The sequence below is a fragment of the Stegodyphus dumicola genome, chromosome 4 (assembly GCF_044657685.1).
Source record: "Stegodyphus dumicola isolate Sdum_Otavi_A_Nest chromosome 4, ASM4465768v1".
In the NCBI taxonomy this organism is placed as follows: Eukaryota; Metazoa; Arthropoda; class Arachnida; order Araneae; family Eresidae; genus Stegodyphus; species Stegodyphus dumicola.
The window spans coordinates 30110267-30124764 of NC_140771.1; the positions used below are offsets into that span (position 1 = coordinate 30110267).

Here is a 14498-nt window from a genome sequence, read left to right on the forward strand (position 1 = left end):
AGAAATAAAGATGTTTTGTGCGAGATAGAAATAAGTATGATTTTAAAGATCCTGAAACAGAAAGAAGAAAAGTTTATCGGACACGTAATCAAGATTCTGAAGAAGATTAGGTAAGTTAGTATTTTTAATTATTTGAGGATATTATTTTTATGCATTGTTCTAAATGTAAGGTGGAAAGGAATTGGTATTATTGAGAAAATTGTTATTAGCAATGATTTAGTTTAAAGTAATTAGGATTGTAAGGTAATTTTTATTAATTTAATGTATGTGCTTATTTATATTTTAAGTAGTGTTTTTGAATTTAATTATATTTTAATGAAATGATAGTTATTTTGTGAATTTTATGTTTGTAGGAATTTGGTATACGTTTTAGTTGAAGTAAACGTGCATGGAAATAATTTAAATATCTGACACTAAGTATTTGTAATGGTTGCGGTATGAATTCGTTGGTGACGTTTATGATATAATAGATGATTTAGAGGTAAAAGTTTTTGGATATTTTATTTATTTTATATGTGGAAATGTTCATATTTGGAAAGGGTAAATACTTTTTCACGATCATATTTATCATATTTATCGCGAATTTCATATATGTTCTTTTTACCGGGTTTAAAGATTGAGAAAATTGTCATGTATTTTCGTGAAATTTTTCTAATTTATGAGAAAAAAGCAGTGTACATGGATATAGTGAAGAGTGTGCGCAATGCCATTTTTGTGCAATTCTGGGATGTTTTTTTAAATAAAAATAAGTCGGCGTGTACATGGTTTATGTGTATGTGTTATTTTGAAAAACGCGTAAGGAGTATGGTATTGTGCACTTTTTCCCAATTTTGCAGTGAATATTTGTCATGATTAAGCAGTTTTGTTTGATAAAATTTCTAGCATAAGTGTAATTCGGCTAGTAGATTGTTGGAAGAAGTGTTCAGTAGATAAAAATAAAAGAAACATGTCTTTACTTCGTGAAGACAAAATGGCGGCGGGGAAAAAAAAATAGAGAGTTGCTGTAGGAGAGTTGGTTGCCAAATTTTCACCAAAAAATCGCCAAGTTACCATAATGTAAAGATCAACCCATAATCTCAATAAAATACATTTTAAACCAAACAATAAAATAACATAAAAAAAGAAAAACATGTTATACATTTAAGCATTACCAAAAGCAAATATTCACTTACCATGATTTTCAAGTTCGCTTCGTACACCCAGAGCCACGTAAAAATCAAAATATCAATCATACCCAAATGACTTTTTTCAAACCAGGTACTCTTTCTGGTCGAATGCTTCACATAGTGACCATCTGAACCTTTCTTCCTACAAACCCATCTAAACAGTTTTTATGTTCGACTAGATGCATATCCTTTCTACATACAGGACACTTATTGCTATAGCTTATAATGGCTACTAAGTAAACCTTCATTTACACACCAGTCAATTAAAGCTCTTTTCCCCTTTCGCTCCAAATCGTACAGAAACTTCAAATTAATCTTACTACATTCAGCCATTCTACCATCTAAAGAATCAAACCAACACACACCACAAAAACGCTTACAAAACATCTCGTGATTCAAAATTTCCCAGAATCATGCACCCGATTACATCACAATAGGGTTTCCATAGCATTCAACTACTCAGGCTAGCATAAATGAAACAACAACTTGGCGATATAAAACAACAACTTCGCCATAATACAAGGGGTACCTTAAAGTCTACTCTATCCATTTCCGTGTCTTCAGTCAAAGAAAATTCCTTAACAGCTTCCAAAAACTTTTTTAAATTATTTGAACTAGAATCTGTGTATCGGCATCACCACATAAATTCACAAAAATAAGAGTAAAAAATATCCTCCGATGTTCGACCATGTGCATTTCCATCGCACAAACAAGACACTTATAATGGCTGCTAAGTAAACATTCATTTACACACCAGTCAATTAATGCCTTTTCTCTTTTGTTCCAAATTGCACGGAAACTTCAAATTAATCTTCCTGCATTCAGCCATTTTACCGAGTAAACCACAAAATAACAACATACTTCTGAACCAACATCTAACACACAAACAAGCCTTTACAAATCTTTTCCTATCATTCAAATGCACCACAGTCACGCAGCCAATTACATCATAATAGGGTTTCCATAACATTCAACTACTCAGGTTACCATAAATGAAACAACAACTTAGCGATAATCCAAGGGGTACCCTTAAATATACTCTAGACTGAATATTCTAGCAGTTGTTGAAAATTTGGTACAACCTGTCCTGAAATTACACATATCAATGACTTCATGGTAAATATGTACTAGGATTTTGCATAAATAATATTCAATACTTTTGCGATACCATTTGGTATCTCTGTATGTATAACAAACACAAACATGCTGGTGTCCCTTAAGTGAAAAAGTACTTAATTTTCTGAATGATAGATAAATGTAATTCACATTTCAGGTTGATGATTTTGACACTTTTTAGTTGGGAAACACTGGACTAGAGTGCAAATATGTAATATTTTCATTGCTGTTTTAGTTTTGACTGAGCAGATATGTTGAAAGTCACACATAAAGGTTAGATTGATATTATGCAATCATTTCATTGTGTTGTATGGCAGAGAATGTTAGTGAGGCTATCATAAGAAAGCACCTGGAGAGTTTTTTAATAATTTATTATAAAATCTTTGATTTTATTATAAACTTCAAATTATTCTGTTATGGTAGCTCAGCCTTGATTTTCCATTCTTCATGTTGCATTACATTATCACCACGTTGATCATCTACACAGCTTGGCAAATTACCAATTCTGAGATTTGTATTTAATATTTATTATGTATAGTCTTGCCAGATTTTTGAAATGTTCAACCACGACACCAGACAACTGACTGACTCATCTTTATCGGAAGCGGCTAGCGCCGAGGTGGGTGAGTCAAATGTTATTACACGTGAGAGGTTGTAGTGTGTAGCAAAGTCTTTTCTGGCGGTAAAGCTACACCTCTTCGTGCCCAATTGGTCCCGCAGTGAGAACCTCTCGCAAAGCGCATGATCACAATTGGTGAAACAAGATGATACGATGACAGTATTATTTATTAGCATATCATCACTATGCTATAGCTTTCACTTTTCATACAGTGCAGAAATAAAGTACAAAGTAATTATCCTAAATAATCCTTTACAGTTAATTATTTCTAGACTTTTTTGGTCATCTATAAAACCAAATTTAATTTTTACCGGGATCTGAAGTAAACCGGCCGGGACACAGGGATTTTGTTCAAAAACCGGGACTGTCTGGCAAGCGTAATTATGCAAGAACTTTATGTTTCAGATTACAATAATACATTTAGTATGAGCATAACAGACTGATCCATGTAAAAACAAGGTGCATTTATTTAAATTTCAGATTGTAGGAGAATACATCATATTAGAATGAAATGAAAGTTATTTGAGAAATGCTTTTTCATGCTTCTTTTAAATGGTCTGTGGTAAATTATTTAGAAATGTTGTATATATTATTTAATAATGAATAATATATAAACATTTATGTAATTGCTGCAATTAATGAACATTTATGATATTCCTGTTATGGAATAAACAGGGTGTTTTAAAATTTATATATTATTTTTATATTAAGTCCACTGGACATTACTTTTTCAGTCAGTAACACTTGACTGTCAACTCTCCTGAGTTTACCAAGAGACTCCCAGTTTTTAATTTTTAGCCTTTACTGAGAAAAATTGTGCCAACATAAAACTCATGAATTTATTGCTGACTTTGGGGAACATTCACAAACTCATTTGTGACTAATTGTTGCCAAACTAATGCATAAAAAGCAACAGCCATTTTTAAAAATTTTGCTTCACTATGCAAAAGTAAGAAGTCGATAAAATTAAAACGGAAGAAGTATTGGTAATAAAAATTGTTGCCCTTTTTTGAGAAATTCTTTTTTCTTTTTCTTTCCATGTACACAATAATATGATTTACTCTTAAAAACATTCAGGGAACTGCACAAATTCAACATCCATACAGCTAATCACACCCAATGTGGGCTAAAACGGACGTTTGTTACACACATTACATGGATTGTCATATAGGTGTTTTGGTGATATTTGTTTTGCATCATGAATACTTTTTCATGACTTGGAACTCATTGATAGGCATGTGATTAATCACAAAGGACTGAAAAATATTTCCCAACAATATAAATTTATTCAATTAAACAACTTTCTAACTATTAACTACTTATCTTCAATGAATTAAATTTAAATATTTGTAGAACTTTTTATGAAGATGCATCAAAGGTATAATCAGTTAATGTTTGTATTTAATTTCATTCGTATCACAATGTTATTCAGTTTATCAAGATAATATATACATTAATTGATAATTTTATTTTCATAGTATTTAAAAGTATTTTGATAAATAAAAGTGGTACTTATGTATTATCTCGTTGATAATGAAAGCTGGTGAAAATCCACAAAAGTTGCACTAATTGAACCTGCAGAATTCTGAAGAAACCTATGTGTTTTTATGCAATAAACTATCAGTATTTAACCTGTTTCATTTTTGTGCTTTGTAAAAAAGCTTTCATTGATTTCTACTATTTTATTAGGTTCTCCGAATTTACTGAAAGCTGTGTTTAGAATGCTTTCAGTATAGACTTACTGCAGGTATTTGTTCTAGTCTTGTGTTCATTAATAGAGTTTTTTTTTTGGGGGGGGAGGGTTAGGATCTTATAACTTTGAAAATAGTCCTTCCTTCACTATTCTATCAAAGGCAGGTTCTAGATTGTAATAATTTTTCTTCAGAATGCCAGAAAAATTGCAGCAATAACAGATAAATTATATCTTTGTTCATAAAAAAACAAAAGGTGGCTTATTGATAATCAATCCGAGTTATATGCATGGGTGTTTTCGGGGTTTTCCCGTGTGTAGTGTGTATACGAGCCAGTTTCCCTTAGAGAGTCCTCCAAAAACGCATCCCTCCTCTTTAGAGCGATAGCCCTCGAGGCACCAAATCAGGTTACATCAGGCGAACCCACAGATGTTATGAGTATGGAATGATGTTGTGCTTATCCATAATTGGTGTGGAATCATGTTGTTTGGCAGCAGTTTCAAAGTCGGTAGTTTACCATAAACTATAAGTACCATAAAAGCTACCCAAGGTATTCTCAGTATTAAAAATGTCAAAAAATTACAAAATAAAATTAACCAAAGAATATGGAATTTAGAATATCTAATTAAATATTAATATATTTTGGATCAAGTTATAAGTAGTTCAGTTAGCCAAATCATGCATTATAAAGTGAACTTAAGTCAGTTTGCAACATTTTCGAGAGCTATAACATAAAGCTGCAACATAAACCTGACATTTCCGAGAGCTTTATGTCATTTTTCATACTTCAAATTTGCCAGCTGTAATAATGTTTTGTGTTTAAAATACGTAAAGTAATGTATACTGAGTGTTGGAATCTGTAAATGAAATTTTATACTAAGAAATGATAATTCAAACAAAGAGTGTAATTTCAAAGAATAAGACTGTAACATCTTTGTTTTATTAGGTCTTCTTAGAAAAGAATCTTCTCAAAACTCCTTTTTTCAAATGTTTTGTTGCGACATATTAAAACAAAAATATCTGTAATGTATCTGATGTTTTTATTATCAACCTAAATTTATGCTCTTGAATAAAAATTACCTTCATTTTTATTCTTTACATAATAATGTCAGAAAATTTATTGTTGGCTGTGCTAGTTCCATAGAGTTGCTGATAAAATAAATAAATAAAAATCACTGTGACGGAACTGTAGTAAAAATCTAATCTTTTGAGATTGTAGATCGTAGAAGCTACGTAACTTACAAGAGCCTTATGTTTATTTTGAAAATGTCAATCAGTTGACCACGAAGTCATTGGACTTTTGGTTGTGTAATATTTACGGATTATGCATCTGAAATAAATTAGCATTTATCCAAATCACAATATGTATATATATGAATCCAAATCATCAACTGTCATTGGTTGTCTAGAAGATCCCGAAATGGCAGTAGGCAAGTTAATCACTCAAAATGAATAAAAGTAGCCAGCCTGTAGGTAATCGTAATCAAAAATATGAATTTTGCAACAGGAGCATTTCTTCGTGATTTGGGATCAGATAAATTTGTGCAAAGAAAGCCCAGAATCTTTCCACTACGTATTGTGAATGATTCTGCAGGAAAAATTTGTTTCGTAAGTTAAATTTGGCAAGTGCTTTAAAAGATTAGAAGCTTATTAGGTTTCTGCATAAACATGGTTCATTTTGACAAGGAAATCGGCTTTTTCATAACCATCCATTTTATAATGGGAGGAAAGCACCAGAAAGCTATTCCATGCTGGTAGTACAGGATGGGTCTATATAAGACCTACCAATGTTAAGGAACCATACAGTACAAAACAATGAGTGAAAATTATCGAGTTTTTCTATTCTTATCAATGATCAATTGTTATGATGCAGCGTAAATATCGGCAGTATTTTAATTCAAGTGTACTGTTTGCTGCGGTGTTATGGACAATAGTGTTATTGGCCCATATTTCTTCAAGAATGAGAATGGAATGCCGGAAATTATTTCCGGAGATTCTTATAGATCAATAATTGAAAACTTTTTGTGGCCAATGGCGGAGCAGAACCCTTTTTTTATGGGGATATTTAAAAGACAATGTGTATGCTAATAAACCAGCGACTATTAGACAGCTGAAGCAGAATATTCAAGACGAAATGCTGAGCCTTCAATGAGAAACATTATGTGGTGTAATGGAAAACGCTTTAAAAAGAGCCAATCTCTGTATCGAGAAAAATGGTGAACATTTGTCTAATGTCATTTTTCATAAAATATATTTAATGTATAAAAAATTAATCAAATGAAATTATTATTACAAGAGTTATTTGTGTTTAACATTAGTAGGTCTTATTTGGCCCACCCTGTACTTAAAAATTTCTCTTCACTGCTTTATTCATATGTCTGCATAATCTTGGTTTTAACATAATGTTGGAGAGCAGGAGCTGAATCAAAAACATTTGCTGCTACTTTCAGTCCACTGTTTGAAAAGACAGAAAAGTCGGTCTAGTAACTGTGCCATGGCATAAGGAAGTGAGTAGAAACTGAATACGAAGGTCAGTTTCTTGCTTTAAACTGATCATCGATATCCTTATGCCAATCTTACATTTTTCGTAAAGGTTTACATCTGCATTACGTTATCAAAATAGCTAATCTTATCGTCTGGAAACACAGGTTTCAGATATATATAAACTACAGGATGGTCCAAAATTATCGAGTGCATTTCATGTTTTAAAAAAATAAACAGAACAAAATGAGATACCTACATGTTTATTGTGTTCTTGGGAAAACAGTTTAAAGCAACAAAATTTTAAACATTAAATAACATCTACAGGAGCTCATTTATGGCACACAAAATATACAATCAATATTTAGTTTCATGACAAGTGTTTTGTAGCATTTCAGTAAGTATTATAAATATTTCTTGCGTTTTTAGTTTTCTTAATTCATTGTTGTTTCACATAATTTTCAGCATGGTGCCATATTTAAAAATGACTACTGTTTCTCGTGTGTTAAATTACCAAAAAATTCCTCACCAATGAATGCCGACTTCCTGGAACAGTTGGGTGGATAATGTGATAGTACTGCTTCTTTTAATAGTTCTACGTTTTCATCTTCGAGCCTAAAATGTCTAGTCTTCTCAAACCACCTTCGAACTGTATCATCAAAAAACAATCCCTTATTCATACACAGCACACATTTTATGAGCAGTCTGTATGAAATTTTATTCCCCTTTTTTAAAATAAAAGAGCATAATATGATAAAAATGAACTTTTGAGTTTGAGACTCCTTACCAGCAGTAACAAAATAAATAGAAGAAAATATACTTTGATTTCAAAAACGAAACTCTCCAGATGACCCATTATATAAATATGGGTGTGTACCTCTCGCTTTTCTGATTAATTTTCAAATGTATGTGGATGGAATTATTGTGAATTTGTGTCTGTGTTTTTTTTTTTTTTTTTTTTTTTTTTTTTTTTTACATTGAAGCGATGTAAAGAATTTTAGCGTAATAGGTAGTATTTTAATAAATTTATCTTTATTAAACTAATGATTTTCTATTGAGTTTTTCTGCAAAATCCTATTTCTTCTGTTATTTCTTGCAGTTTGTTGAATCTATTTAATTTCATATAGTTCTAGAAAGAAAGGTAGAATTTCCAAGCATGTTTTAAAAATAGAAAGCATCTTGTTTAAAAGGAATAAAACCTAAATTGCTGGTAGATTTGTGATGTAGTATATATAGCTTGAGAGAAGTATGCAGTGTACCTAATTGTGACTTTCTGTTTCTTTCCCATATATATTTTCCTGTAAAGATTTTGTTTTGAGAAGATTCTTGGGAGGGAGAGGGCTTCTAGTTATCCATTCACTGTAACTTAATGACTTATTTTCAAGGTATTTCATTTACAAATGCATGTATGCATTTAAGTATTATCATTTAAAATAATGAAACCAAAAGCTGTACTGGAGAGATCTACATACATCTTCTAGATTTCATCCTTGTATTGAGAAACCCACTAGAGTGATTGAAAGCTTAAATGGCCGTGCATGAAGGTTTTCTATTTTTTCCCCACCCTCAGTTATACATGAGTTTTCTTTAGAAAGTCTTCCATTTAGCATTCTTTCCTGCAGGCAGTTAGCCCTCTTGTGCTTTTATAATTAAATAATTTCTAAATTTTCTAAAATTTTAGGAGTTAAAAAAACCTTCTAAAAGGCATGGGCTTCTATTATCAATTCTGCTTGCCAACATAATATCATGACTAAAATACTCTTAAGGAGAAATTCTTAGGAAGGCACAGAAGTGATTCAATATTTAAAAATGACACCTACAGTTTTTCTAGAAATATATTTAGTTTCAGTTTTGTATTGTTTGCAAGAGTATTGATTTTTGTCTTTCACAATCCAGTTTTGGACAGTAGCATGCATAATGAAAGAAACAAAATGACATTATTGCAGAACTCCATTGCTCAAAATAAAAGAAGTGACAAAAAATTAAGCAATCAGAATGCTGAATTTTCCTATATTTATGTGTAAATTATGACTTTTAGAATGTTTTTGAGCAGATGTTAAAAATACCGAAAGGTAAGTTTTTAAAATTCAGTTATTTTTTTTAAATTTAACCTCTTTAATTTTAGCAGTAGATTTCTTATTAAGATTTCTGCCTCTTTTTATTTTGCAGTAAAATTGCTATTGAAAAAAAAAGAAATTAATTTTGTTAAGATATATCTCTTACTGATGTTTAATTTCAGGTTTATACTAAAGGCTTGTATTCGTACAAAGATCCAAGGACGATGTGCAATCTAAAAAGTCGCACATTGCGGATTCACTGTGGGACGGATATGACTAAAGTAATTGTGAAGGCTATCAAGGAATTGGCGGAAAATGGTGGATCAACACTGCGTTCTATTGAAAAATATGTACGGCAAACATTCACAATAAGTGTAGATCCTGGTACAGATTTAGCACAGCAGCTTCTGCAATCTGCCAAGCGAGCTGCCTCTAATGGCCTGATAATTCAAGATGGACGAAATTATAAATTAAGACGAATGCCTTTTCGTAGGGCATCAACTGATTCGGCAGCATCTTCAAATGTGTCCCGAGGTAATCAAGTCTCCAACAGTAGTAAGGTCAGTATGAAAAGCTCTTAGTTGTTTATGATGTATGTGCCTATGCAGTTTCACTTTGTCAGTATCATCAAGGCTTTGCTAGAGGGAGGGCATGTATTGCCATTTTTTGCCTGAAATGTTGGAGTCAGATAAAGAATAATGAGAATTTGAATTGTCATTTGGAATTAAATTGAGAGGAGCAATAACTTTTACTCTACATAAAAAATTCAAATAAATCACAGCATTCCTTCAGCTATATACTCTTGTTAATGCCTTTTTTAATAAGTCCAAACTTTTTAATAAAAATGACGAATATTAGCTAAATTGTGATTACGGAGACATTAATAAGCAAGAATTTCTCCTTAAGAGAAAAGTATTTCAGAACTTTTTCTTGTTATTGCTAGGAAGATAGAAATGCAGTCCTTTTGAGTTTTTGCCATTTATCTGTAATCTCTAGAACATAATTAATACAAAGTAAAACAGAACAAATTAAACACAATCTCCAGAACAAAGCACAAAACATTATAGTACTATTGTGAACTTTCCTCACAATTGTTATGCTATTGTCAAAAATTTTTCCTAAATAACAATTATTAAAAAGGTATTTAAGAATTGTAAATTTTTATTTTGCATTTAAGTAATCTCTCTATACTGTCTACATAACAGCAGTTGGACCCACTTACGCACTTTGTCTTCACTCACAGCAGTAGCTCTGTAAACTTCACAAATTTGCTAGTGAATGTCTGCAGCAGACAGGTTTCTTTCCGACAAAAACATATCACTGACCATACCTCGAATGGAGCGGGTGATTTGATAATCTTGAACATTTTAAAGACGTTTGTTAATCAAATTGCACTTTGTGATGCTGCTGATGGGCTAACTGGGCATGGACCAACACCTTTTCGGCCTTTGTTGTTGAAGTAAATCCACTGTTCATCACAGGTGACGATCAGGTCCAGAATTTTGTTCTTGCATTGATATTGGAGCAGATTTGTTGTGTACAACAAAACAAGCCTTACTTAAAAAACATGCTCAGTAGATAATTTTATGTAGCATGTGTGGTTTATCCTGAGATTATTCTAAAAGTAATTTTTTTCTGAAATATTTCATAGCATGATATTATTACTGCCATTTATATATATAAGCATTCTAGGTGAACAGTTTTACTTGCAAAACTCAATTTTTACTAATATTGCGATTCCGCCCTCCAGACAGTTCGATTTGCACTTAAACCAAGTGTTGTTGGTAGATATTTCAGTTACAGGTATTGGTAAAGGGGGGTAGGATGCCAGAATTTCACTATTGGTTGTACAGATATAGTTCAACTGCGCCAACTACACCGGTTCATCCCAATTTTAATGGAGAACACGTCTGGTGACAGATTTGAAGGTCTTTCGCTCCTCTTCCCTTATTATCAATCTGTTTCAGAAGGTGTATTTTAACACATCTTATGCGAGTATACGCATCTTAAACTCTTGCCAGATAGCGAGCGATGATTTGCAGTTAACATGCAAAATTACTTCTGCTTCTTCTCTAAACCATTGTCCATTAAAGGGTTAAATAATCATTTAATAATGTTTTTTGTAAAAAAACATTATTAAATGTGTGATAGCTTTCAAACTACTTTCCTTTTTGCAAGGTACTTTGCAAAATTTACGCATATACTGCGTTACACTGAGCGTTTCCTTGATGGAATACATACGACATTTTTGCAAAGTATTTTTCTTTTTTCTAGCTCCCACGATGGATTCTAGTGTATGTTTCCTCTTGTCCATGGAAAGTCTCCCTGGACAATTGTCTTTTTCTTTTTTTCTAATGCTGGATGTTAATGCTATATAGCATTGGTGGATACCTGTAGGAGATAGTTGCATTGTCAACAAAAAGAAACTGCACATCGCAGCCCAGCTTGGTGACGAATGAGTTTCTTGCTATTACAGGACAATGGATCTCCTGAAAAACTATAGCCAGACGTTTGGGAGAAGGAGGACTATATGCCTGTAGATCGTTTATGTATGGCCCATAGTTCAGACAGCACTGTCTGAACAGTGTGTTGTGAGCATTGCAGTTGCACTGAACAGAATTTGGCTTGCATAATATTCTTAGATAAGAGTAGTTTCTTTCTGTTATCAGAATACAGATACCAACTGATCTGGACAATATCTTGGAAAGGGACCAATATCTAAGATGCAGTATTATCAGACAGCATCATGATCAATGACTATATGCCCCTGTATGTGCTTGCAAATGGGTCTATGACCATCCAACAATACATTCATGCAGTTCACCGCTTCATGTTCACCCTTTCTGTGGTGCTTAGTGTAGAGTAACACTATGTTTCTTACACTATCCGGAAAGTTTTCTGTATTTATTCCTGATTGGCTTAAAAACTCTTCCAAGACTGGGGATTGTCTACTAATGGCCATTCTTTTCCAGAATCAGAATCATCCTAATCTGGGCTTGAATCAAAATGGCTTCAAATTCTTGGTCGGAAAAATGTCCTGGGATGTCGTATAATTTTCTCGTCTCTAGAATCATCATCGCTAAGCTCATTTTTGCAGGAATAATTTGACAAACTATCTGCCCAGAGTTCTTCATCATCAGATTCTGTCAGTTTTCATTTTTAGGGATTTACTGTAAAAAATCACTTTTTCATGTAAAAAAAAAAAAAAAAAAACTACCAACAACAATATTCCACCAATAATTCATAGAAAATGAATTTAGATTCACATTTTTATAACAATATGCATAAAATGAGTAGTCGTTTTCCACTTAAGATGTCTTAAGTGCCTTCATGTCTTACAGATATATTTACAAACATCTGTGCATTCTCCAGGGTTTGAAATTGACGCTAATGATACAGCGACCAACATCACTAGCTATTATACTGATAAAATTGGCAGACATTGAGCATTGTTTAACTGTTTGAATTTATGACATCAGAAACAATTCTTCGTTTAATTTTTTTTTTTTTTTGTTGTTGTTGTTATTGTAACTAAAGAGGTTATCATATCTAGCGACAGTCCCTGCTAGATGGGACTTTTCTGAGAAACGAGATTCTCGTAGCATTGGTTTAAACGAGAGGATTCCTAGAAGAGAAAGTGTTTTTTCTAGTATCAATAAAACACGGACAATTGAAAAAAAATGCAGTTGAACATTAAAACTCTAAAATCTGTATTAAGCCTAAAATATAACTTGACCAATTCATCTGAGAAATTTCACGACATTTTAATAAATGATCCGAATCTATTGCAAAGTATTCACTCGGATAAAAAATATAACCGTGAAAGAAAATCATAATTTTTTAAAATAAAATGTTAAATTAATTAAAAAACATAATATTCAAATTATTATTTTTTTACAAATATTTTTATAGTTACCAATAGTTAATAAATATATTTTTGTATATTTATAGACAAGTATATGAATGTATATAATAAAATATATTTTTTTGAATTATTGGTGTGCTTTCATAACTAAATTATAATTCTCATTTCATTCCATTTGTCCTGCTTTGTCTCAATGAAAATCTAGTCACTTTACATTAGATATTTCCCTTGCTTTTATTAATTAGTAATAATATATTTATTTGGAAACTTTTATTTTCAGAAAATTCATCAAGGGTCTATGAGTTGCACTTACTGCAAAGAAAGTTCAATGACAAAAAATGGAAGGTATGAAGGCATGCTGATATGCTGTGTTTGTGGAGTACCTGGTAAGAATACTTATAGATGTTTTTCAGTTGTTCATTTTAACCTTCTTTAGTTGCACACAGGTGCATCACTACTGTGTTTCCCCCTCCTTTAGAAGTGTCAATAGACACTTCTAGAGGAAATCTTACTAATTTATGATTACTGAGTTATCAGTGTACTACCAAACTTCAAATATGTTGGTACAGAGTTATGGCAGCAGTGTTCACCCTACAGGTGTAGCACGACCACTGGTGTAAGTATTATGGATGTGATATTTCTATGAAATCTATATTTCCTCACCCCCCCTTTTTTTTTTTTTTTTTTTTGTCTTATTTTTTGCAATTATTGGGATACTTTGGGTAGAATGTAAGTCGGTAAATGTAGGAAATATTGTGATCATTCAGTAGGTGCAACCCGATTAAATTTGTTTACCCTCTGGTTGTTTTTCCTCCTCTAGAGTGGATTAAAAAAAGAGAGCCTTTGATTTGAATAACCTACTGACATGGAGGAAATTCATAGAATATTGTTTGATGATGATTTAATGGAGGAGGAGGATTTTGGAGATCAATCTGATACTGATATTGGTGATGATCTTCAAGTGTGGGACCAAGATTCGGAAACAGAGCAAAGCAGTATTGATCCATCATTCTGTGGGTGAAAATTCTGATAATGATACATACTACATAGCCTATTGAAAGACTGTTGATTCATACTAAAGGAACAAATATCCACCATCAAACAGAAAGAAGACTAGCGAATTGGTACACTTACCAGGTGTTCATGATGCAAGGAAAGCTGAGACGATTTTAGACATGTGGTTATTTTTCATGATGAATTGGCTCTCAACACTATAGTAAAATACACTAACCAGTACATTGATCTTGCGAGATCTGAATGTTAAGATTATATACTTATGAAATGGTTACAGTGTGAAAACCCATGGCAGCTTCTCACATCTATTGGCTGAACATTTTGTAATGGATGAAATGATCCAGTGCAGCAGTTAGGAGGAAATTTTACCCTCATCATTTCGCCTTAGATTAACCGAGATCATGAATTAACCTTCTTGAGCCAAAGAAAATAGACCTATGGAGTCTAGCCAAGAAACGAAAATTGTGTGAGATCCATGTCAAAATAATA

The 14498-nt window shown here is 32.2% G+C and overlaps 1 protein-coding gene across 3 annotated transcripts in view; it reads left to right on the forward strand.

The window, feature by feature from the left end:
• LOC118193876 (uncharacterized) overlaps positions 1-14498 on the forward strand; it is a 147432-nt gene that overhangs the window by 6944 nt on the left and 125990 nt on the right. For all 3 annotated transcript variants that reach the window (XM_035365046.2, XM_085814659.1, XM_085814660.1), the window contains 2 exons: positions 9313-9690; positions 13276-13381. In XM_035365046.2, the coding sequence (XP_035220937.2) occupies positions 9313-9690; positions 13276-13381 (484 nt within the window). The remainder of the gene's footprint in view (positions 1-9312; positions 9691-13275; positions 13382-14498) is intronic.